General features: G+C 47.8%; 1 protein-coding gene across 5 annotated transcripts in view; it reads right to left on the reverse strand.

The window, feature by feature from the left end:
• The window catches only part of MDGA1 (MAM domain containing glycosylphosphatidylinositol anchor 1), a 145971-nt gene that overhangs the window by 77830 nt on the left and 41493 nt on the right, over positions 1-26648 (reverse strand). For 3 of the 5 annotated variants that reach the window (XM_075445701.1, XM_075445691.1, XM_075445717.1), the window contains exons 2-8: positions 19591-19730; positions 16604-16778; positions 11588-11784; positions 9550-9630; positions 8616-8748; positions 2442-2711; positions 1712-2041 (exon numbers count right to left, since the gene is read on the reverse strand). In XM_075445701.1, the coding sequence (XP_075301816.1) occupies positions 1712-2041; positions 2442-2711; positions 8616-8748; positions 9550-9630; positions 11588-11784; positions 16604-16778; positions 19591-19730 (1326 nt within the window). Of the gene's footprint in view, positions 1-1711; positions 2042-2441; positions 2712-8615; positions 8749-9549; positions 9631-11587; positions 11785-16603; positions 16779-19590; positions 19731-26648 lie in introns of those variants that run through there. The other 2 variants (XM_075445710.1, XM_075445722.1) reach the window with 2 other exon arrangements.

Consider the following 26648-nt stretch of genomic DNA (forward strand, 5'->3'; position numbering starts at 1 on the left):
GGGGAAAACCAGCTGGATTTTTACATGGGAACCACGTGTCAGAGGCGGCTCATGTCTGTTTGTCGGGATGCCACATACTGGACAGCCTCAGCTGCTACATGAAGGGCTGCTCCAGTGGGGACGGCTGTTTTCATTCCCGGAGTCACAGAGCAGGCTGGCTGGCTCGGGATGTCAGAGACGTCAGAACATCTCTGGCTTTTCTCCCATCCTTCCCCATCAGCAGCATCCACATGAGCATGTGGGGCTCACCCTCCACCAGCCGGACCAGAGCATGGGGCAAACTGGCACTGCAGACACCTCCTCTGAGGAAGTGGCCGGCTGGCACCTGGATCAACACTGGCACCAACAGACACTGCCCAGCCTTTTGGTGGGATCACCCAGGGTCTCCCAGCCCTTCCCTGCCTCCTACCCTTGCAGTCTTAAACACAAATGCATTCTGCCATCTAGTGATCTTGGGCAAAAAGCATTGCTCCTGACAGCAGCAGCCACACAAGGTTGGGAGAGCTGGCTTTGCACCAGGATTAGAGGGTTCCCCACATTTTATTCCCTGCTGGTACAACCAGGATGGTGTCTGCTGGCACAGAGAGCACCCTATTTGCCAGGGCTGCCAGCAGAAGGGAAGCACCAGCATTCGGTGTTCAGAAGGTCCATGGCAAGGTCAGGGCTCGATCTCCAGGCTGCTACTGGACTTTGGGCACAGTCTCATTAGGAGCTGGCTGGTCCCAGCATTTCTGCTGGGAGACCATTGCTTCCCAAAGCACCAAAAGCAATCACAGCACCTTCTGCCGGGGGGCTGAAGCAAGCAATGCGCAGAATCAAAATTGGGATCAGCCTGACCAATGGATCCAGCACATCCAGGGACTGAGAAGAAACTTTCCACAAAGGTTCAGAACAAAATCTGTGGGCAGTTGGTCCCCTTGAGAGTCCTCACTGGATTATTAGCCCAGTGCTGCTTTGTGCTGTACCCTCAAGGTCCTGGAAAGGCAGCAAGATGACATGGATGTAATGGAGAGCAGAGCTGGACCCTCTGCTTCTCCAGAAGCAAGAAGGCAGCCCTGAGACCCTGCATTTCAGTCCCCAAGGTGACTGACATGCACACTTACAGATTAGTCTTGCCCTCACCAAGCTATGGGGTGAAGTTTTGACCCTGATTTTAAAGAGGGGAGGCATTTGTAACACTTGGACTCCTACAGACAGATTGCAATTTCAATCCAGTAAACATTAAAGCTCTTAATAGAATTTTCTATGACAGACGATACCAATCTCCTGGCCACAGCTCTGAAAAAAGGGACGTTCCTCATAAGCAATGCCAAAGAGAGGAAAGAGCAGCATTCTTTCTCTTTTACTTCCTTCTAAGCAAAGGGACATTTGAAATTTGGTGAAATATCACCCCCTCTTTCTTCCTTCACAATTTGGATTCTTCTTTGAGCAATCACACTCTAAACCTGTCTCTGTATTTTTTACTGGACTGCACTTTGGACTTTTCCTAAGGAGAAAATATAAAGGAAATCTGCTTGGTGCACAACACATCTGGCAGAGGATCTGTAACTATTACCCATCTCCAGTCTCAGCCAAATTCTTGCCTGAGGATGTGATACTTCTTCCCACTGGGATTCAAGACACTCATGTGAGGTCCTTCAGAAAATCTGGAGGCATAGCTAGGGATGCCAACCACTCTCCTGGGGTCCACAGCTGCCACAGAGAGGCTCACCTGTCTCTGAGGAGATGTTCACCTCCACACTGAGGTCAGGAATGGGTGCTCCCTGGAAGGCAGCCATGCACAGGTAGGTGCCGTAGTCACTGAACCTCAGGTCAATAATCTCCAAGCTGCAGGTCACAGGTGGGAGCTCAGGGTCATTCCTGGTGATGAGCAACCGGTCTGAGAACCTGGCTGGTTTCCCGTTCTTGTACCAGGAATAGACAACCTTCTCCTGGGGGACAGCATCCACGTGGCACGAGAGCTTCAAGTCCTGCCCTAACTGGATGGTCTCACTTTCTTTGATCACATCAGGGGTGATTTGGAACGTGGCATTCTTCATGGCTGGGATGAACAGAAGTGCAAAACTGGTTAGGGACAACAAAGTGTCTTGCATGTGACAGGACAACAGCTCTTTGCTGCTCAGGAAGACAACATCTCCATTCAAAACCTGCCTCAAAACCTCCCCCACTTATGTTCCCACAATAGATCCTCAGGGCCTCACATCTGGCAGTCTGTGGTCATTCTCTAATCTAGGACAACGCTACAGCCCGGGATGAGGCTGCAAGCAGTGCTAGCACAGCTGCTGGTCTGAGAGCAAAGAAGCTTGCTCAGGGGCTTCTCCAGAATACCAATATCTGCTAAGTATCACATGCATCCTCAGCTGTACAGGAACAGCCAAGAGAAATGCAAATCTAGCCCCTCCACCCTGAAAAACCATGCTCTGAGAAAAAGAGCAACTTACACCGCACCAGAAGGTTCACTGTCTTCTTTGCTGGGTTCCCCACATTGTTGATGGCTGTGCAATTGTAGTAGCCCGAGTCCTCCACGCGGATCCTCCAGATAGTGAGGTTGCCTCCTTGCACAAGGCTGTTGGGAGGTATTGGGCCAGGAGAGTGAGACCAAACCACCTCTGGCTGTGGGTCACCGCCTGTCAGAGAGCACTGCATAGTGATGTTGTCACCAGGGTTGACTACCAGTGTCTCATTGACAGACAGCTTCAGAGCAGGTGGGGCTGCAAAGGTACAAAGAGGATCACTTCAGAGCTTGAAAAAGACTCACCCACTTGCCTGTGTACAGTTTCATACTTTCTAAGATTTGTTCTGGAAGATGACTGGTTTGAATAGGGAGAGCTGGAGAGTTCCATGACTTCATTACAATTACAAGGTGTTTGTGACCCTACAGCATTATCATTACCACATCTTTCTGTTAGAGCATCCTGCTCTGTTATGGTTAGGAAATACTGCAGGCAGTACCTCGCACTGGCCCAGAATAGACATCATACTTAAAACACTCCACCGCTAGTGCTTAGCATTGGGGCACAAGCTAGGTATGACATTTTAGCAGTGTTTAGCGCAGGCTCTTTAGGCTTAGGAGTCAGGTCAGAAAAAAAGCCTGATGAACTCCCTTTGCACAGGTAGGAGTGGCAACCAGACAAAATACGGCAGTGGAAAACCCAAGGCTAGAGGCTGCTTGGCTCCTAGAATCACAGAATCATTAAAGCTGGAAAAGACCTCTAAGATCATCAAGTCTAACTGTCCACCTAACACCACCATTCCTACCTAAACCATGTCCTTAAGTGCCACATCTACATGGTTTTTAAACACCTCCAGGGACGGCAACTCCACCACTTCCCTGGGCAGCCTGTTCCAATGTCTGACCACTCTCTCAGTAGAGAAATTTTCCCTAATATCCAATCTAAACCTCCCCTGATGCAACTTGAGGCCACTTCCTCTCATCCTATTGCTAGTTACTTGGGAGAATAGATCAACACCTATCTCACCACAATGTCCTTTCAGGTAGCTGTAAATAGCAATAAGGTCTCCCCTCAGCTTCCTCTTCTCCAGACTAAACAGCCCTAGTTCCTTCAGTCACTCCTCATAAGACTTGCTCTCCAGACCCTTCATCAGCTTTGTTGCCCTTCTCTGTACATGCTGCAGCACCTCTATGTCCTTCTTGTATTGAGAGGCCCAAAACCAAACACAGTATTCAAGGTGCGGCCTCACCAGTGTGAGTACAGGGGCACGATCACCTCCCTACTCCTGCTGGCCACACTATTCCTGATACAAGCCAGGATGCCATTGGCCTTGGCCACCTGGGCACAGTGCTGGCTCATGTTCAGTCAGCTATCAACCAGCACCCCCAGGTCCTTTTACGCCGGGCAGCTTTCCAGACACTCTCCCCCAAGCCTGTAGCGTTGCATGGGGTGGTTGTGACCCAAGTGCAGGACCTTGCACTTGGCCTTGTTGAACCTCATACAATTGACCTTGGCCCATCAATCCAGCCTGTCCAGACCTTTCTGCAGAGCCTTCCTATCCTCAAGCAGATCAACACTCCCGCCCAACTTGGTGTCATCTGCAGACTTACTGCGGGAGCACTCAATCCCCTCATCCAGATCATTGATAAAGATACTAAACAAGACTGGCCCCAAAACTGATTCCTGGGGAACACCACTTGTGACTGGCTGCCAATAGGATTTAACTCCATTCACCACAACTCTCTGGGCTGGGCCATCCAGCCAGTTCTCTCCAAGAGAACAAGAGATGCGTTGCCATAAGGTATGGGAAGCTGGAACCATGGACTGAGCTTAGCATCTCAGGACCCAATCCAAAGCATGCTGGCAAGCTCACTGGGATGTCAGTGTTTGCTGGATGGTTCTCACAATCCCAAGGGAAGGTCAGGCAGAGAACAAGGTGTATGCCAGTCACAGCCTGCTCCTTCTACCTGACCACCAGAGCTCCACCCTGGAGGCGTGAAGGAGAAAGGACAGGCTCAGAGGAGCTTGCTTGAACCCGACAGCTGCCTGTTCCAAGACAGTTGGATTAAACCACTCCTCTCACACAGAGTTGCCATCCCAAGAAGTCTTGGGGAAGGTCTACCATTAAAAAAGGACCTCAGCTATCCCCATGATATACTCTCTATCTCTCATACCCAACTAGACATCTTTGAGAGGCAAAGCCTTTGCCAGGCAGCTGGCCCTTTCAGCTCAGAGCCTGACACAGAGAACCGGGACCTGTCTGCACCGTAAGAGACCATGAACAGCAGCTCTGCACCTACTCTTAACCTCCTTCACCTCCACAGGTGTCAAATACACTTCTCTATAGACCTGGGGACTGTAGACCAGGTCACAGGGTTTGTCTTTGATGCACAACTGAAACTGATTCAAAAAGTCTAGACAACCTCTCTTTTGAATATCCTAGTACCTGTTTTGGTTTATTTTATTTATGCACCCTTCTCACTACATGCCCCTCCAGGAACTGATCAAAAAAACTTCCCTTTGTATTGTCCATTTCATCCCATGAAAAGCCTTTTAAAAGCCCTTGTCATCATCATCACTGGCTCCATCCAGATAGAGCTGAGAAAGTAGCAGTCCCCAGCACAAAGGCAGGGAGTATGTTTTAAGTAACAGCGATAATAATGCAAAATAAGACATTGTTCCATATTCATGAAGCCTGATTTAACAGCGTCATTTCGGCTTCTTCTCTCCCTGGACCCTGCGTTAATGAGCTGTGCTGGATTTGTGTTGGATGTCTGAATTACAGCCCACACAAACAAGGAGAGGAGGACTGCTCTCAGCACCGGCGCCATAATTTAGCAGCGCAACTAGTGCCATGCTGGGATATTGCTTTGGTGCACTGAATCAGATGCCCTCTCCCTGGCCACAGCGCTTGCTATTTGTGCCAGAGGTGGCCAGCTGTGCCTAAGGGAGAAGGTCTCTTTGCTGGAGTCTCGGAAACAGTGTGCAAGGGTTAACGAGCACTAATCAGCAAAGGAAGGATTTTACATTCTCTCCAAGCTCCAGGTGGTGTCATGAGACTCAGTGAAGCCCAGGAACAGAATAGTTCAGCCCACCGTGGTCAGGCAGGACACATTCCTGTTCCCTAACAGGTTGTCAGATGAGCATAGCTGATACCAAATATCTGTTCCTGCCCTCTGCCATTGAACTGCTCTCAGGTTCACAGGACACAGGCCAGCTGACAGATGCAGCGTCTTGCCTGGGAATCTCTAATCATCAACATCAGAGCCAGAGAAAGGCTGAGACTGGCCTATGACCAGAGAGAAGATGTCAAGGTTGGGGAGAACAAACTGCAGGCTCTGGATCTAGGGATCTTGCGGTGTTTGATGTGCACATACCTGATTAACACACAATCTTACCCAGCAATGACATGTTCCCAGTAAGGCAACGAGCCAAAAATGTGACATGCTGGTGCGAACACTGCCTCAGGGTAGGCTGTGTGTGCATGCAAGAGGGAGGCAGGGAAACTGCAAAGCTGCAACCTGCGTAGCTCCAGGCAGCAAACTCCTATGATGTGCCCCAAAACGGAGCCCTGGGTGGCAGCTGCGCGGTCTCCCACTCCCACTCGAGTCAGACGACAGAGGTTAACAGTCTGCAGACATTGTTATGCAGGAGATGAATCTCATTTATTTGTAACCTGTAGCAATTCCTTTTGTTCTTGGCTCAGAAAACCTGCTGGCGGAGTCTGCCGAGCAGCAAGGGGACCATTAAAAACAAAGAGTCGCTTTCAATTCCCTTTGAAGTCCAATTTGCTGCAGTAAAACTGCAGGAGAATTAACCAGCTGGGCTGCTTAATTTTGCAGAAATCGAGGACAGGGAAAACCTGCTGGAGGCAGGTGACGACAGCCCGATGCTGAGCTGGTCCTGGGGTTCTGCAGACCCAACCTGTTGGTCTAGAGCCACACAACACCAGCAGGACAGAGGAGGAGCAGGGGAAACCTCCTTCCTGCTCAGGTTGCAGACCAAGAACCCATCCCCTACTGCAAGGGCCAAGCTGCTGGCGCAGAGCTGGGCAGAAGCACATCTCCTTACAATCTGCCCAAAAGGCACTGCCAGAGGAGCCAAAGTGAACCGGGTGAGGAACAGCAAACAAACTGGGAAAAGAAAATTCCCTTGGCCTGACACGACCTGACCCACCAATTCCCCTTAAGGTCTGTAGTAACTGGGTCTATAAATATTTAAGAGATTGATTTCCATGCTCCTCAGTGCCCTTTGGGCCCTCCTCATTTGTAAAGGTGAAGGGATCCTGAGCGAAGCTGCTCAGGATTCTGGGCACAGCCAAGGCTACAGAGGTTGTTAAAGCACGAGTGCAAGAGGGAAAGAAAAGACCTGTGCAAAAAAGGAGAGAATTAAAGATTTTTCTTTAAATATTCTCCCCTCTATGCGCAATACTACCTACAGGGCAAGTAAGCCAGATAGCACGAGTATATTTAACATGAAATATTATTTAACACAAACCCTGCTTACAGCACAATATCAGCTTCATTTTCACCTCCAGTTTTTAATACAATATGCTAGGAACACATTTTCCATGGCCCCTTTTAGCTTGTGGTGTCAAGCTCTACTGTAACTATTCATAAATATACATCTATAGCTAAACAACAAGAAAAAAGAACCAGATGCATGTGCTATGTTTTACCAGGTTCAGAGCTGAGCGAAGTACCCAGGAAGTTGGTGTAAACTCAGCCATATAACTGGCTTCTGATCTGGCTACAACCTGAAAATAAGTTTTCCCCGTTCACTCAGTAAAGTGGATGGACTAAAATGAAGGGTGGTTTCCCTGTGCGTGGGCTGGCAGGGGGGGAGTGGACATGAAGAGAAACTTTCTAACTCTTCAAAGGTAAAGACAGAAGAGGGAAGAAGAGCTGTATCAAAGCCCTTCATCTTGAGCACAAGATAAGTTTTTAAAGGGAATATTCCAGCATTCGCTACAGTCTCATCCCGAGACAAACTCAGGCAGCAGTATATGTTGCTTGAGACATGTTCAGAGACCTTACTACATAGAAAATATTTTTTTATATATAAATATATATATTTATATTTTCAGCTAGATTTCACTTTCTTCAACTCATTATTTTTCTTCTTTCCACATAAAATGATGCAACTATTTCTCAGCACCTTGGGCTCAAGCCAGATCAATAAACATAATTTATACAGTATCAACAACATCCCATCAACAGCTGGCAACATCAAAAGAGTTCTGTTTCCACTGCACAAAGATGACACAAGGGATGCAAACTACTTTGTGTTACATTAGAGAGGTGAATAATTCAAAGAACTACAATTCCTTTCTTTCTGATCACGGAATACCCCAGGGCTGGAAGCGATTTCCTGACATTTACTTTATTTGAAAATAATCAACCATGTGGGGCCTTTGTGGGTGGGTTTTTTGTGGGTGTGCTTTTTTGTGGATTTTTTTGTTTGGTTGGTTTTTGTAGTTTTTTGTTTTTGTTTTTTTTTTTAAATGGACAGGCTGCGATCAGGTCCTTGCAAGCATTTGGTACGTGATACTCTGTTAGCAGTCAGTTCTTGCTGGCCAAGCAAGAGGCACCAAACTGATTCTGTTCACGACTGGAGGAGCACTCAAGCACTGCCAGCATGAACAGCAGTGTAAAATTTATTTATTTATTGGGAAGGCACTGGAGACATTTGCTTTCCGCAGACATCGGGCAGTGGAGTCCGTTGGCTGGGAGGTGCTGCGAGCACAGCCTGGCAAACCAGGACAGAGTCACACATGAATGAATTATTTGTAAGAACTGCTGCGCATCTGCCCCACTCTAGACTGTATCAAATCTATTTTTAAAGTCACTTAGAATTATAAATACATAAACCAGTGCCTGTATTAAAAACTACACAGTGCCTCAACACCTACATCTAGTATGTTTTAATGCTCACACAGCAGGCCTAGCCAAGGCACCAGCTACACACAGAGCGACAAGAAATTGGATCATCCTTGGCCACAACACTTCTGTGTGAAGGATTTTTAATCCCAGCAGCCATGTACATGAATGTGAGGTGCTGCAGGCCCTGGACAGGGTGCTGTGTTACCCTCCTGGAGGGGTAATGGCTGCTGAGCAGGCGAGGAGTTGGAGGGCTGCGGGGACCCTCTGCTTCCCCTCTTACCTGTGGTGTTTGTGAGCTGGAAAGTGATGGATTTGTCAGGGATGCTGCAGACGTTGCGGACGGACACCTGGCATGTGTAGCTGGCGTAATCCTGGGGCCGCAGGTTCTTCAGCTTCAGGACTTTGGTTTCACCCTGGGAGTTTGGAAAAAAGGAGGGGAAAAAAGGCACAGGTGTACAAAGCACAGCTCATCACTGCAAGTCCATAATCTGCCCCGAAGTTTACAGATTACCAGCAGCTCCCATAAAAACCTCAGGGAACCTTCCAGACTCCAACTTCCCCTAGATATATACAAATGAGACACAAAATCTTTGCAGTGGTAACTCCACCTCCAGGATTTCTCAAAACACCCAGCAACCGACTGACATTTAATCTGAAAGCGCTGCCAAACAGGTCTAGGCATAATTTGTCATCAACTGCCATGGGAACCATCTTGCAGAACTTGAGAAACCTTAAATGTCCCAGAACAGACTCCGAGATCTCACACTGAGATGTCGGTAGGAATCCACAGGATGTCATTGGGGTCTCAACATTGCAAAACCAAAGTAAATCAGAGCAGATTAAGGTGTTAATACTGGTCTAAATAAGACAAGTTCTACAGTCACACTGTAAAAATTTGCAGTACAGGGGAAAAAAAAGATAATGCAGAGAAATACTCAAAGAACCCCCCAAAACTTTCTGATGTCTATTGTCCCAATTCTAATCCCATTTATGTTGGTGTAAATCCATAGTGACTGCACGGACTTTGATAGCCATGTCTCATGCTATAGTAACAAACAAACAAAATCACTCACTGGCACTCCATTAGTTACTGGCTTGTTGTAAAAACAGAATCAAGCTGTTAAATTAACAAGAGATGCATTCTGTGGATTTTTATTTACAGAATGTGGAAAGCTCCGAGATGGATCCTGCAGCTTGTGCACCCTGCAACTCACATGTCTTCCCACGACAGCTTGCTGCTGCTGTTCTCCCTGTGTTTGTCTGAATCTCTTTTGGAGAAACCATTCCATAATTGCCTGCAAATGTGAGAAGGTGTCAGCATGACAAATCCTCTTGAGGACAACCTGAAGGGACTGGACAGTGAGCTCAGGCATGCTAATATGCAAAGAACAAGGATCTGAACTGAGCAAATTAGAAAGATAAATACCTTGGAGACCAATAACCCTACGAAAGTCCCATCCCCCGAGATTTGTTGCTATGCCACACAAATGACAGCATTTACAATGTGCACGTCAACTCCTTACTTACAGGGTCATATGTATCCTGTTTATTATTAGTAAATGTTGGTTAAACGCATATAAAACTTCAGTGTAGATAAGTTTTTAAAAGCTTAAAAAGTAAAGTCTTCACCTCCTTTTTAATGTAAAAATCATACCCAGACCTGACACTGATACAAGCTCGTCTCTAAGACAATATTACAAAGCCCTGGGAAGGGTGTTTTGTTAAATGTAGTGCATTGGAGCTCCAGCAAGATTTTCCCCTCCCAACAGTGTTGCAGACGTGTTTTTGTTAACTTCTACTCTTACCATCCCAAACTCATAGGTTTATGCTGGTGCTAAGGAGAGGACCGTAAGGGCATGCCTGTGTGAGCACAGCAGTCCCAATACCCTCTCTCAGAGCTGGGAATGACCCACCACGGTGGGAACACTGCCTGACAGGAGCTGCAGGATGCTGGGTCATTTACACATTAATGCTGCAACGTGGTGAAATTCTGCCACATGCCTTATTTAGGTGAAGAAAATATCTCAAGTCCTAAGACATCCTCTCACTAAGCAATGTCTCCTGTTAATTACACTGAGCTGAGTGAATGCTGGAAGAGCCCATGGTGGCTTCCTTTAAGGCCGGGGATATCCCGGTTGGATGGCACGTAGTACTGGACTAGACAAAACTCTCTTCAGGGCCCAACAGCAGCCCTGACCTACAGCATTTCTCCAAATCTGCCGTTAACCTGCAGCTCTCTCCTCACCCCCCTGAATGTTTCCATTTGGCTGCCCATTTCCATGACCTACAGAGACAGCGTGTTTCAATAAAAGATGAACATGACTACATTAACTGAAAGGTTGCCTGGAGCATTGCTCAGAAATCAAACTCAGCCAGAATTTGCTCAGGGCCCAGATTTGGGAGTGCGAGGAGATGCGTGGGATGAAATGGGTGCCCTCGGGAGAAGCCCTTCCAGCCCTCCCTCCCTCCCCACCCATCACTGCCTTATGCTGCCAAATGGCCCTGCTGGAAGCTCTGGGGGTAGTCAGCATCTGAAGGACATTCAGAGCCAGACCTCAGCTTATGATAACATGCCCAGAGTGCCTTGGCAAAAGAAAAAATCCCCTCCATCTCCAACTGCATAGACAGGCTAATTTTTGTAAGTGGTGTCCAGAGGGGCAAGTCCAGCACAGACAAGCAGGAGAAGCAGAAAGGATGTAGAACTCCGTCACAGGACAGCAGTCAGAAAGTGCCCAGGCAGTTGGGCTGCCTCTGTTACTTATGGCCATTAGGAAAAACTCTTCTTTGCCTCATGGATCCCACAACAACTCCTGCCATTCACTCACACTGCTAAACAGGAAGAAATTCCCCTGATTTATGGAGCCTGGGTACTCAGTTAAGAAAAAAAATCAGTAATGGGAGACAAAAGAGACCCAGTCTTAGGACTGTTTTCTTGGATTTTAGTCTCAGACATCCAACAGCCAAGTAACCTCATTAGGGGAGCAGTGACCTGCTCTCAAGGACAGTGCCAAAAAGGGGAAGGGAATTCTGGGCTGTCACGCTCCCTTCTGCTGTGCTGCTCCTCTTGTCCCCCAGGAAGCCACACACAGAAGTTGGCTCTACCAGCCCTTTTGGAGACAGTGCTCCTTGCAGTGACCACCACCCTCTCCCCAGCATCATAATCAACACAGGGAAAGAAACGCAACCTACTACAGAGTGCCCTGCATCAGCAAGATGCTAAACGCAAGCTGGTGAAGGTTTGGGTTTTTTCACCTGTGTGTAGAGGGGTTCATAGATGTCCACGCCATTGTCCTGACTGTGGGAAAGCGTCTCAGCTCCCCGTTTCCAGATGAAGCGAGCTGGTGGGTTGGAGTTGACAGTGCAGCGGAGGAAGACAGTCTTCTCCTGGTAGAAGCTGCCACGTACATCACTGATGGTCTGGTGAACAGTGAGAACAGGTTCATCTAGATCTGGAAGGAAGGTAAGGAGGGCCGCAGCAGTTGTTAGTGAAGTTTGGCCTGCATGTACAGCCTGCAGAGCAGGTGATGCTGCAGGCAACATAGAGAGAGGGGAAGCACCTGCGCATTTGGCTGATGACAGCTGCTGAATTAAGAGCTGATCTGAGGGCAGGTAACAGTATCTAATAACCAATACTTTATTATATTATGTTAATATATTATAAATTTTATTCTATTATACTGTATATTATAAAATACTATTTATTAGATTATATTATTGTATTAATATATTATATTAACATTATCTAATATTCAATATCTAAAGGGAACAGACAGCAGAAGCCAAAATTCTCCCGCTCACCACACAACCTTCAGAGAATAGAAAGCACCCTCTGGTTTGCAGATCCCATGTGGTCCTTGAGCTAACTCCCTGCTTGCCATATGCCTTGCAGACCAGTGTGCTGCTCCACCTTCCCCAGGGACACCCCACACTCCGAATCACTGCTCTCTGCTTCAGTGAATGGTCAGAAGGATCCCAGGAAACTCTGCTCTGTCATTGTTCCTTCTGGTCCCACTTTGCACTTCCCAGATCCCTCCTGAAACCATGGGGCTAATCCCATGGCTGTGAGATGCCCACACAAAGGACATGACAAACCTTCACAGAATCATAGGTTGGAAAAGACCTCTAGGATCATCAAGTCCAACCGTCCACCCAACACCACCATTCCTACCTAAACCATATCCCGAAGAGCCACATTTACACATTTTTTAACACCTCCAGGGATGGTGACTCCACCACTCCCCTGGGCCACCTGCTCCAATGTCTGTCCGCTCTCTCAGTAAAGAAATTTTTCCTAATATCCAATCTAAACCTCCCCTGACACAACCTGAGGCCATTGCCTCTCATCCTATTGCTAGTTAGTTGGGAGAAGAGACCAACACCTGCCTCAGTATAACCTCCTTTCAGGTAGCTGTAGAGAGCAAGTCAAGGGGTGAGAGTAGATCATCAAGGAGCTGAGATGGCGAGTCATCTAGACAGCAGCAAGTCTCACAGGGTACCATGGGAACATAAGATGCAAGACACTGTGAAAGGTATGTACAATTTCTCTCTCTTCCTATTAAAAGGAATTTAAGGAATCTGTGTATTTTCTTCAAGGTCTGTACTGATTCTCCATCTTCAGCTACTTCTGCTCACTGCATCCCTATCACTCTCTCCTAAGCTGATCACATTCTCTTCTGTTTTCTCCCTTTACAGAAAACATTCCTTCTGCTTCCCTCACCATACCTGCACCAGGCATGCAGCCATCACAATTGGATTCATGGTTATCAGTCACTTCACTTGCAAGGACACAAAGAACAGCCCTGCAGGGAGCATACTTTCTCTATCAACCCAGTGCACGCTGCTCCCCAAGGCCGGCCCTCCTGCTAAAAAAGGCATTGTTTTTTGGGGCTTTTGCACCAGATACCAATGTTTGTACATCAAGGAAGCATGGGGAAAACCTGAGAGGGCTTCTCCTCCCAGAACCACTTTGAGACTGATTGGGATTAAATGTAAAGATCCCATTTGACAAGATGGGACTGATTTATCCTCTAACAATCAAATCTGTTGCCATGTCCTTAAACATGCCTTATAAGGCATCTGTTGAGCTCAGCTGAAGCAACTCTATGTTTTCAGCAGCCTTATGACACCACCTTGAACTGCAAGGCAACTGAGGCACATGCATCCAGTATCCCCTTGTGCTGCCAGCGCTATCTTCTGCACATGTTAGCAGAGAGGAAGAGGACACATGCTCATCATCTCTTTCTCTCCTATACAACCAAATTTTCATGATATTTTATTTTAAAGATTTGTAAGCTTGGAAATCTGACTCCCAGAAAGGAAGGGGGAAGCAGGAACAAGTTTCTGCTAACTTGTCATCCAAATAATGTGTGTTCTTTGCTGAATCACAAGTGTCAAGTTGTGGATTTGCATATTTTAATGAGCTGTATGCTTGGTAGACAGCAATTGTAATGGCACTTGAGATTTGTCGGCTTGACCACACCATAGCTCAGAGATATGAGCAGAGCCATTACAGAATAATGAGAAGGCACAAAAAGAAAAACACAAACCACAAAGCCGAAGGCTGAAGAAAAACATACACAGGCGGAGAAAAACAGGCTCCTCTCCATACAGTACTGTCTCCATGTGGCCATAAGGTAACTGAATTTTACACTAAATTCTCTTGGACCAGGACCTTGGGCACAGCCTCTCATCTTTCCCCCTTCATTTTCCTTAACCCTTCTTTATTTGTTCACACTTTACTTGAGTATCTCTGTAGCTACCATCCTTCTGAGGCTCCATTTCTCACCAGGATGCACGGGAAAACACTTCCCTTACTGATGAAAGAAGATACCATTCTCCTGGCTCCCCACTACTCCCCACACAGAAAACCACACATTCCTTTTGGTTGCTAAGCCTTTCCTCCTTCGAATCCTTCAGCCTTCTTTCACAGCAGTCAGCTCTAAGTCTAGCACTCCTGAGAAAAGCTAAAATAAGACCTGCAATGTATGTCCTTGATGTACGAGTAACGCCACTGATGTCAGTGAGCTGCACAAATGATAAATTTGGCCCAAGGCTGCTCATGGAGATGATCACATGGGATGTTTCATGTGCAATATAAACTTGTAAACATCCATTCTTTCTTTTTCTGTACTTTCCCCCTCTCCCATATGGAAATACTCCAAACAACAGCTGCCTCTCTGCCAGTGTCTAACCAACAATTTAAAGCCTCACTTGATGCCCACCTCGGGCAAAGGAAGAACTTGCTACACAGGTTAGTGTTTCCAGTTTAACATCCTTTTGGCACCAGTGGTGCTCCCCGCACAACCTTGCTGTCTAATACTAAAAGTATGAGGACTAGGACCAGCTGTCAAGGACACCAAGGTTCACATGAGAGTGATTACTTACCTCCAACTACAAACTGGGATGCAGGGAAAGGAGGACTTTGTTTTCAAATTTTGGTTCATTCAGCTGAAAGTTGCCTGAGTGAGCGTTCAATAAAAACTGTGGCTTTTCCTGTGTGTTCCCTCATACCTACCTCAAATACTAGCAGAAAATAGTCTCTCCTCCCCAAAAAACAAGTGAGCAGAACAGAGGTACATTACCAAGTCCATCTGCAAAGTAGATGTTAGTATGAGAAAGCCCTTGGCCACCCCATTAGCCCCATAGTTCTACAGGTCAGAGCTGCATAAGGGACCACAGGACACTACATCACTCTAGCTCCAGCCTGCACACCAGAAGTAAAGGGATTGCCCTCAGGGCATAAAGAGATTCATGCCACAGTCCTGCTTCTAGAGACAGAGGCCCTGGCAAGGTGTCATACTGAGGCTGGAGAAAAGCAAGTCCCCTTTGTAACGGAGAGTTATTATATACTTCCACCACATGTAGGAGAAGAAATGGGCAGAGAAGCCAAGCAGATCTAGGTGGGTGTCAGAACTCCACCAAAAAAAGCTATGCAATGCCCATGAAGAAATTCTCATCCTATTCAAAGTGGCTGCTGCTGAAGCAATCTCTTTTCCCAGCCTGCAGGATGGCACACTCACACTGCACTACTCCAACACCAGGGTAGGGCAAGGACGGAACAGAGATGGGAGCTGCTTCAAGCCATGTGATACAATTGCGGATCATGAACCTACCAAAGCCTAAGGATGTTCAAGTCTATGGCACACTTTGTGAGGGTCACATCATTGTAGGACTAACAGGAAGCTGTTAGGCAGCAGTTGCTGTCACCAAAGCTCTACCCAGACTCCAGGCAGGGTACTGGGATTTTGAAGCCTGGAGGTTGCTCCCCTGACAGATAACCACAGTGCACCTCAGTACAGACGACTGTCTTGCTAGGAGTGTGGGAACAGTTGGTGTCAGGTTTGGGGAGAGTTCCAGCTGCTTTATCACACTTTATATCTTTTTAGTATCAACCTCTTGCTGGATAGGCCTTCTCAGAAGACATGAGCAAGGAGAGGGATTTGGTGTTACTTGGGTTGGAGAAAACTGGAATAGTGGATAGTCAACGACAACAAGCAGAATGGTAATCTTCCCTAAGAGAGCAAATCTCTTCAAAAGTTGCCTAGACCTTACATCTTGGATTCCTCCCATATACAGGTTATGGGATAAATTTAATTTCCCTCCCTTTTGGCCACAGCAGCCCAAGAATAAACAACATTGAGCCAGTATGAGAAACCTTCAAAACTTGGGGCCCAAGGTGAAGACATCTAACAGCATCTCCAGGACATGAGAAGGATGGACATTGCAACCAGCCAGAGAAACATGGAGTTACTGAAAACAAGGGGTCCTCACAGATTTCTTCGTGTTCACCCCTTCACAGCTCAGCCTCTTCAGGTGCAGCCCAAAGTCTTTTGCTCTGTTTCCAGCATGCTGCAGAGGTAACAATGCTGAGAGCGGGGCACTGGTTTCAGGAATGCCCCAAGCATCTGAGGCACTACCCATTTCAAGAAGCATTGGTTTGCTTCAAGCATTGCCAGCTTCAAAATGAAGACAAAGAAAGCAGAAGCCATCTATAGTGCTACATCCCAGATAAGTGCTAGGGACCTTCAGAAGTGACAGACATCACAGCACCTAGATAAGAATGACTCACATGGACAGGCAGAGCTATCTTTTTTATGGATAGAATTAACCTCCTCGGGGAAAGGGGCCCTGGGAACACCACACCAGTCCCTTTGCTCCTGAATCAGGTGCGTGTGGCCCTAGGGCAATGCAGCTCCCTGCCCGGCCCCGCAGCGAGACAGACATGCAGTAGAACTGTGGGAAGGTCTGGGTTGCCGCTAAACGACTTACACTGCACATCTACTCGAATGGACTTGATGGCAGGGACCCCAACCCCATTTTCTGCTTTACAGTAATAGCGGCCCCCCTGCAGCCTTTGGATCTTCTCAATCCGAAGGGTCTCATTAAGCACTGATGTCTCTTGGAATTTGTCCGACGCGCTGCCAGCAGTTTTAGTCCATCTCACCTGCATGAGAAGAATGAGACAAATTCAAGTAATCAGCAACACAAACTAGAGGTTCCAGGAGACAGCAGCACTCCCTTTGCTCCTCTCCTGCCTCCTCCCTTCCTAGCCATTCTCAAAAATGGGTGCTACAGCATCACCAGACCTTACCAAAGTTCAGCTACTGACCTTAGTCTGTCCCAGTAGACCAGCTGCTGATTCTCATCTGTCAACAATCTCCACATCCGAGTGTCCAGGATAACCCCTCAGTTCACCTGGACACACCCTGCATATTTACCAGTCCTGCTCTGGTCCTGTAAACCCAGGAACTCAGTTAGTTTTATACCACTATCTGCACAGCACAGGACTTTCAGCATTAAGCCCCGGGACTCCATGTGGTTGGTAGGCCGCAAAGTTACAACAGACATCAGCTCACAGCTACACGGCTTTTATTGCAGTCAACACTCATCTTTCTCTGGACAGCAAAGCTATTTTTGCTTTTCCAAGTAAGGGCGAGAAAATGCAGTTACTATCTGGCTCTTGCCCCTTTTCCACAGGGAATCTCTATGTATGTTATTTTTATAAGTCATCCTTCTGCAGTACACAAGCTTTTACTTTGATTTTAAAGATACAGAAAAGGAAAAGAAAAAATACCCTCAGATTTCAAGCTATCTTGCATTTTTTGTTCTTATGTTACATGTCTTAAGATCCCGGCTTGCGGGGGCAATGGAACCGCATGATATTTCATGGTGAATGGTGGAAAAAGGACAGCACTCCTAAAGATTGAATGGTTATTCTTATGTCTGGAACGAGGTACAGCCCTAGCAGTGGTGGTACAAGCTTCCCCCTTGTTTTCTGCCGTCCAGAAAATGAACGAGAGAGATGGCTTTTCTCAGCCCATTGGTTTCCTGTGTCTGCAGTCTCCCTTCTAAAGGTTGCTGGCTGGTGGTCTCCCCCACCGGTGCCTATCTACACTCAGACTGAGATCCAGCAAGATCAGCCAACAGAAAGAAGACAGACTTTCATTCAACAATCGCCACAGACAAGATGGACCAGATAACCTTGACTGCTCGCCCAGACTTTGCCTAAAGCTCACTGCCAGCACCTGATTGATGCTGTTTCTCTACGAAGAGCAAGGGTGTCTGTCTACATCCCACTCCCAGAGCACCGGGCTGAACAGATTTTTGGAACTAATGACCATGGATTTATTTAGCCTTTGCAGGCTTATCATGAAATTGTCTGAGGGCCCCAAGACTCTCAGAGTCTCCTGTTCGCAAGGACACTTCAGCCAGCTCTTTCATCTTTTCAATTTCAATCTCATTTAAGTATTTTGGCCACATTTTCATGCTTTAATGACTGACTGATAGAAGGGAAAAGAAAAGATTAAACAAAGGTTAAGATAAGAGCCTCACTGGGGAAGAAATACATACACAAGGAGGGAGGGCAGAGACAGGATGCATGCCACATTCTAAGTGGGCGGATTCCATGCCTGGTTCCATGCTCTGGTGTCCCCTGTGCATGTCCAGGAAACAGCAAGCCACAATGTTGCCCACTAGCATGCTGTCTGCATCAGGCTCTAGTCCGGCAATCGCTCTGGCTATTCAGGCTCAAATCCCCACAACCTGCCAGCACCTTCCCACATATTCAACATCCTCAGGCAAGGCCAGCCCTACCACCTTGCTCGTTTCTGACATACACAGCTATTGTCTGCCCATCACTGTCACAAGCCTAGGCTGGTCATTTTTGCTGGTCTGGCTCAGATTATTTCCTTTTTATGGTTTCCAGCATATGGTTTAACGGATAAACCTTTTCAGATCCTTCTGGCTGAGTCTCTCTCCCTCTCCTTTGCCATCGCCTCTTAGCCAAGTAGCTCCTCACAAGCAAGTCCACAGAGGTGTTGAATGGTGTATGCAGATGTATGGCTTCCCTGCACAAACATCTTTGGCAGGACTGGGGAAGGGGGCCAAGAAGGCACATGTATTGTACTTGGCTCCCTTGAGTGCATTCTGGCACATCCAGCCTCGTAATACACACCAGCTGCCACGCCTAACATGCTCTGTCCAAGAGCGAGCAGACCCATGCTTTCGTCCAGTATCTTTATAGACACAAATCCACATTAGCATTGAATCAACCTTCCTGAGTATCTGAAGGGTGGGGAGGTGGCTGCAAGGGGCTTGAGGTTATGCAGCCCTCTAGAGACCCTGAGAAAGGACTGTAGCAGTTAGCCAATTTCAGCTCCATACCTCTCCACTGAACTGTGACTTTGACCAGAGCATGGATACATCCAGCGCTGGAAGTCTGAATTTGCCTCTGGATGGTGAACATAAAGTAATGACCAGTGGGCTCTGCGCGGGGCTCAGCAAAGTGCACTACAAACAACTTCCCAAACTCCTCCAAGCAGGTTCCCCTTGTCTGTACGCCCAGAGAAGCTGAGAGACTGACGGACCACAAAGGACCAACTCCTACGGCCAGCACATGTGGGAAGCCTCCCCTAGCCTGTTCAGGCTGTTCCTCCTTTGTAGTAAGAAGGTTAAAGATTTGAGGGTGGTTTGTGTAATGGATTCAGTTTAGGTTTTCAGTTTTTTGGGGGACTTCACATATTGAAGACCATTAGAAGGTCTGTGCAGGCTCCTGCAAAGCTTTGTGGACTGTTTTCCATGAAAGCAAGGCTAGATGCTTCATAGCTTAACAAATCAGTGCTTGCACTATGGGGCATCCCTACCTGACTCTGACACGTAGGAGAAAGCTGGGCACCCGGCCGCCCACAGTACTCTACATGGAGACTGCAAAGAAGTGCCATGGGGAGCATGGGTGACAGGCAAGACTGAAAGCTTACCTGCGGCCGGGGGTGTCCTGTGACCAGACACTGCAGGACCAGCGTGTCCCCCTCCCGAATTGTGTAAACGCGTTCACTGATGTTGTCTTCCTTCACCACGCACGCCTGCCCAGCATGGATGATTTGGGCCTGAGCAGGAGCTGCGGAGAGGAAAGAAGTGGTAAAGAGGGAAACAAGCAGCAACTCAGCCCGTTACGCCCACTGCTGAGAGTGGCTGCTCCCACGGCAGGGTGGAAGAGCCAGTTCTTAAGCCACAGAGGAGAAGAGCTGGACATTGCTTGGTATGAGACACAGAGGTCTTGGGAGATATAAAATTGAGCGATTTTCCCTATCTCCTGGACTGCTGGTATCAACTGCCATCTTAAAACCTTCGGTCCTGTTGGAATGAGCAGCTCTAGTCCCTGAAAATCAGAATATGGAGCTTTTTGGGGGGATCCTCCTGCAGGGGCTGAGGAACAAGAATTCCCTGCTCTCATCTGTCCCAGAGAAGAGTATGTGCAAGTGGTTAAAGCAGGGACCTGGTCAAATCAAAACTGCTCTATACCTGTCTAAACCAGGCCTGATTACTATGATTTACCTTGCAGGGGACTTGGATAACTACAGAGCAGAGTCAGAAAGGGCCTTGAAGCTCTGTACAGCTTTTAGCACACATGCCTAGAGCAGGCATAGCACACGCTGCAGTCTTTCCCAAATTACACAGCGACCTATCTCAGCCCTGAGCCAGAGGGAACAGACTCTGTGGGATCAGGGGACCTGTAATCTCTAGGGATCTCTCCAACTAGGGCTCCAAGCAGAGCCCAGTTACTGCCAGTCCAGCCAGGAAAGCAAGTGAAGACCAGCACTGTTGAAAAATACGTGGAAAGTTCATTCCCAGAACAAAGTCTAAAAACTTCATGCCCAGCAAACAGCAACTATGTCCCACTGTAGCCCTGACCAATATTAGGGAGAGACAAGCTCTAGGATAACAGGGTTTTTTAAAAGAAAAAAAAGCCTCAGCTCCAGAGCCCTGTGCAAACAGCCCTTGGGTCCCTTCTCCAAAAGCGTTTGTGTGATCACCGAAGCGGCTGAGATGTACTGAAAGTCACTGCGCAGCCCAACGGGACACCTGTGCTTGTTCGACGGGAAAACTCCAGTCGCACTTCAAGGAACAGAGAAACCCGCAAATGTGTCTAAGAATCGGTGCCTCTGTGCGAATCCCCCTGGGATACTTCCCCATCTTGCTACAATGCTTCCAGGTGACTCTGGAGTCAGAGCTCTAGCTCCCATTAGTGAAATACAATGCAAGTGAACAAATCACTGAGGAGATGATCAAAGGGTTTAAAGCAATGAGCCTTAGCGAGCCTTCTGAAACAAGCATAGATTTTGCACAACCTGTTAAAGCTGAACTGAGCACCCACTTTTTCCTCAACGTTAGCCGAGCTTCAAAGACTACCTTTTTTTTTCCTCCGTTCTTTTGGCATGACCAAAATGCTCTAAACCCAATCACCTTGGCAAGGGAAATGCTCTGATTTCTTCTGGTTTAATCCACCAGCAGAACAGACCTAGGGCACACTGGGCTTGGGCAGTGGAGGAGCTCTGCCTTTGAGGTCAGCCTGTACAACCTGGTCACCACGATGTGCTGACCTGCCACAGCCACCCAGCACCCAAGCAGCAGCACTGCACATGCAACTAGCTACTCTCTCTTTTTGCATCTCTTTCGTTTTTCCAGCATAGTGGTACTTTGTTAAAATCATTATTACTGTCTAAACTGTTGACTAACAGAAGCAACACGTGTATTTGAATAATATGATGGCACAAACATGGACCAGTCCCTCAGCTTCTCCTGTCTTCCCCCTCTGCAGGGCTCCCAGGAACGTGCCTGCCATCACTTAAGCATTATGGAATGCTGAAACCAATTGTCAAAAGCTTCACTGATACAACTGAGCAGATGAGTGATCCTCCCCTGCCTGGATGGCAGAAGAGTCTTATCAAACTTAGGAGAAAGCAGAAACCTATCTATGTGCTTACATACGTCTGTGTGTATACACATATATGTATGGATATACATACAGATACATAAATACATCAGGTGAAGTAGTGACTTATCAGGAAAAGACATCTTGAATGATTGGCAAGCAAACAGTGGCAGAGGAGTAATTCAGAAGCCTATATAACCTTTGTCAATACACCTTAATGCAAATGATAGTCTCAAGTGCCATTTCAGCCCTCAGATCAGTCCTCTGCAGACCTGCCATCACACCTTCAACACCACGTGCACTGCATAGTATTGCTCACAGTGCCAAGACTCAGGTCGTGATGCTGAAAAACCCCTGCTCTAAGAGAGACCCTGACCCTTCCCATCCTGCACCATTTTCCTCCCCACCCCTAACCCATGCTGCTTGCATTTCAGCAGGGTCCTGGCACCCTGCAGCTGCAAAGCTCTCATAAGCTTTCTTCACAGTCTCTGGGCTGCATTTGCCAGCTGGTGGCTCTATTCTCCCTTTGCAAACATGACCTTGCTGCAAAACCTAATTTCCAGGCACCCCATGGAGAATCAGAATATTTGCCTTCAGCTGTAACTCCCAGTTAAATGTTTCTTCAAGTTGCTCTACTGTACCCCACGTAGTATACAATGTAAGTCTTTCGGCTTACACTCTTTTCCCTTTGGCCATCCCACTTTCATAATTTAACCTGTTTTCTGTAACCCTTTCCTGTTGCCTGCCTAAAGGCATTTCCACATGGGCCATTTCGACAGAAAAATCATTAGGTACAGTGGTAGAGGATTAGAGGGGTTTTGTGCAACTATTCTGGTACCAAAATACCTTGTGGCAATTTGCTGGTGTCTCTCCGAGTTTGACAGAAGCATTTTTTAAACCAGTCCTTATTTGGCACTATAAAGCATTATATGGCATCAGTCTACAGCAAAACAACAACTCTAGGGACAAGCCCCATGTCATAATTTTGTCCTCCTCTCCCAAATTCTTCCCTGGATCCACCAGGCTGCAGTGAAGCTTTCAAGCAAGGGTATGCGCATCCAGGTTTGCTGACAGGTGTTTTAACTCACTTGTGTTACCATCACTAATACCTTTCAGCTACATTAATTGGAAGGGGACATCCTTTTAAATGAATCCCCACTGTTTAAGATGTAACATCTCTCTTGCAACCACAGCACCAGGTTCCCAGCAGAACAACCATTCTTCCATGACTTAAACCCCACGTGAATCCAGACCTCTCAAAAGCGAGCTCAGAAAGTTTGGGGTTGTCTTGCAGAGAAAAGCACTGAGGTAGATGGCATAAGAGCCTGAGAAACTCTGCCCTGGACTGCAGCTTGACCTTAGTGAAGTGGTGGGGGCTGAGCATGAACCAACCCAGCTCTTATGGGATTGCATTAATCACAAGAGGATACTCATGAAGGTCTTGGTTCCAGGCTCAGCCTGTCACAGCGCACAAAGGCTGGGAAAGTCATCTCATGCCATATTACAGATGGGCAGAGAGATGGTGAGGATTAATTGCACTTTTAATGTGCTTGAACAGAAAGAATACATTATTGTTTGACATCATCCCAGATCTCCTGGAGGATTCAGCATGCGGACAGTTTGCACATTGCCAGCACAACAGGATGGCAGGACCGTGCCTGTCAGAGTAACCAGTTTCACAGAAGACCCTTAGGAAGCAACAGAAAGGCTGGAGCATGAGGCCAGGTGCTAGAGATGAAGTCATACTCTCAGCCATTCTCAGCAGTGTCCCATGAAGAACAGCCCTTGCACAGGTGTCACCCACCCTGCTAAGTCCTGCTGGAGCAGAATCCCTCTCCTCAGGCTGGCAAATCGAGTAGCAGAGGTCCAAGGAAGACTTCTGATGACCTCTGTGGGGACAGAGAGGACAGGTTGTTCCCTGCCCATATGCCCAACATTTTGAGGGATGGATGCATCATCACTTCCCTTCCACTTCCAGGTAAGAGATCAACTAAGGGAAGGCTCCCAACACAGAGCCCTCCAGAGAAACTTGGCCAGCCAAATATGGAGTGCAAGATTCTTTACAAGGGAAAAACTCAGGCTCTCAACCTGCAGCATCGGGCCCTTCCTTGGGAAAGGGCTGGCTTACGATGCATTTGGCCTCTGCACTGAGATTTCCTACTATGCTTTCACTTGATATATTTACGCATTAAAACAAAGGGAAATTGGAGTGGATAAAATAATTTTATTCCCAGTGCAGTGTACTGTACAATGTTATTATTACCATAATCTGGAAAGTTTATGAGACTCCTGGTGCTTAGAGGTTGCTAATATCATTAAAATGCAGAAAAGGAGAGAGAAACAGTCTTTTGGAGAGGACTGAGTAATCCGTATTTGGTTCACAGGTCTAGCCATTAATCTTTTTGAACCTGAGATCCCATCGCTACACTGGCAATGAAGAGCGCTCCTTCACAGAGAGGGCGGTGAGTGACAGACACTGCACTGACACTCCCTTGGTCAGGTCAGCAACTGCAAGGGAGGGCTCCTCACGCCTTTTGCTGCGCAGCACCAACCGCACTTCACTGCTGCCTTCTCAGCAGGCGAACGCTTGCCATCACCATTAGACTCTGCCCCACCACCACCTTTGCCACCTGCACATGTTCTGCAGACAGCCTCTAGGATGAAGACCATTCATCCCCAAGGCTGCTGACCCTGTAGCTGCAGCTATGCACACAGGGACACTGCACCCACCCACCTACCCTACCCACCCTCCTGCACGATGGGGAGAGAGGGAAGCTGCACCTGGAGCTTACCCTCTTCCTCAGGCTTCATCAACCACCCTGCTTTGCAAGGCAAATTATTCCATCCCGTACATCTGGTGTAATTATACTTCAGCCTCTTCTGCACAGGAGCTAGGCAAAGAAGCCAGGGTCCTTCTCCACCCCTGCTCCTGTACAGTCTCCCCAGACACGCTGCTCAGTTACATGGCAGCATGGCAGGGGGGACACTGGCTCCTAATCTGCTGCTTAAACCCCTCACAGTAAACTGCCTGTCTCTTTCCCTCATCCTTCCCTTCCTGAGCAAGTGGCCTGTAAGGGATGCATCTTCAAGGGAGTTCCCAGAAAGGGGAAAAATGCACCTTGTTTATGGAGCACGTGGGGTTGAATAAACATTTCATTAAGGAAATCCACATGTGGCATTTCTTGCTGCTCAGCCACTCTCAGTAACTGCCTGTGCATGGGTGGAATTGCCCTACGGCACTGTTAGTTATGGACCCTGCATGGCAAAGCACCCAGGGAGCACCTCAGGCCTTGAAGTCACTACTTTAGTTAGCATTTTATCCCGCCTCTTCATGCAATGCACAACTCTGCTTGAAGAGCAGGGGCATACAAACATGGAGACTTTTGAGGAAGGGGTCACGTCCCCTTAGCGGAGCACAAAGAGAAGCCAGCACACAAGTAAAGGGAAGAGACATGCTAACAACACTGAGCAGAAGCGAGGAAGGTCTAGTAGGATGGGAAGGGGCTGCAGGGGCAGCATCCTGACAGTCAAATGACACCTTGCTCCTGCCTGTTCTGGGAGGGGATGGCAGCTGCCTTGTGTGCTCCATCACTATTTAGCCAGTCTCATCGATTGCTCCACTGTGGATGAAGACCACAGGCTTTGCTGAAACTTTCGACAAAACAAATTAACCAGGCCAGCTCCAGCCCACTATGCCGGGCATGATATCGATGGGCTGTTTGAAAAGGAAAATTCACTCCAGCTTGAGGACGATTATGGAAATAATAATACACAATCAGTGTCCATTAACACTGTCAGCAGGGCTGTGGATCAATAACATATTAATGGCTGAAGAAAGACCGCCTGTAGGTACCAGCAGTTAAGACCAACACAATAGCAGAGGGAGAGGAGATGGCAGTGGGTGGGTGTGATTGAGCCCAGGCACCGGATGTCTTTGAGCAGCCTGCCCAGGGCATCCCCTATGCTTGCCACTTTCTGAACACGCTCCCTGGCTGCTTCCTTGGGACCCTCCTCGGCAACTCAGTCTCCACCAGCCCCTTTGCCCAGTACAATGGCAAAGGGTGCACAGCCTGGGCAGGGAACTTCCCCAGCTGAAGCTGCCCCGTACAGCTTTGCCTGATTAGGCTCCAGCTTTTAACACAGGGCCAGGCTAGTCCCACAGAGTCCAGAGGAGGGCTGCGAAGATGATGAGGGGAGTGGAGCCCCTCTCCTATGAGGAGAGGCTGAGGGAGCTGGGCTTGTTCAGCCTGAAGAGAAGGCTGAGAGGGGACTTTATAAATGCTTATAAATATCTTAAGGGTGGGTGCCCAGCGACAGGACAAGGGGCAATGGGCACAAACTGAAGCACAGGAAGTTCCATCTGAACATGAGGAAGAACTTCTTTACTCTGAGGGTAACAGAGCACTGGAACAGGCTGCCCAGAGGGTTTGTGGAGTCTCCTTCTCTGGAGATCTTCAAAAGCCGCCTGGATGAGGTCTTGTACAGCCTGCTCTAGGTGAACCTGCTTTGGCAGAGGGGTTGGACTAGATGACCCACAGAGGTCCCTCCCAACCCCTACCATTCTGTGATTCTGTAGCAGAGAGGGAGGCAATGCAGAAGCTCACAGGGATAGCTGAGAAGCAAAGCACATCCATGGTCCCATGTCTCCTCCCACTCCTTGGACTTCTCTCTTGCCCAGGCTCCTCCTGTTGACTCTTCCAAGATGGCATGCTGTGTGGCCAGCTCCAGGCTGTCCTAAAGCAAAAGCCACCAGGAAGCCCTCCCTGCAAGCTGATGCTAAGGATTACAACCCCAAGCAAGACAGACCTCCACTGAGACTTGTTTGCTCCTGTGCGTCAGTGTTCTCACTGCAGACCAAACCATGTACGCTCAAAAAAAAAAAAAAAATCTGCTTACTGTACTCCTGGCCTAAATTGGCAGCAGGAAGCATGTCATATTTCAGAAAAAAAAAAAAAAAAAAAAAAAGGTATCTGACTCCTTTGGTATTTGTACACAGGTCATGATTAAAACAAACATCACCCACAAAAGAAACACAGCCACTTCAGAGATGGGCAAAACAACAAGGTCTAATCCTACAGAACTCTCCACAACACTCACGAGCAA

This window comes from Opisthocomus hoazin, chromosome 2 (genome assembly GCF_030867145.1).
Source record: "Opisthocomus hoazin isolate bOpiHoa1 chromosome 2, bOpiHoa1.hap1, whole genome shotgun sequence".
Lineage (NCBI taxonomy): Eukaryota > Metazoa > Chordata > Aves > Opisthocomiformes > Opisthocomidae > Opisthocomus > Opisthocomus hoazin.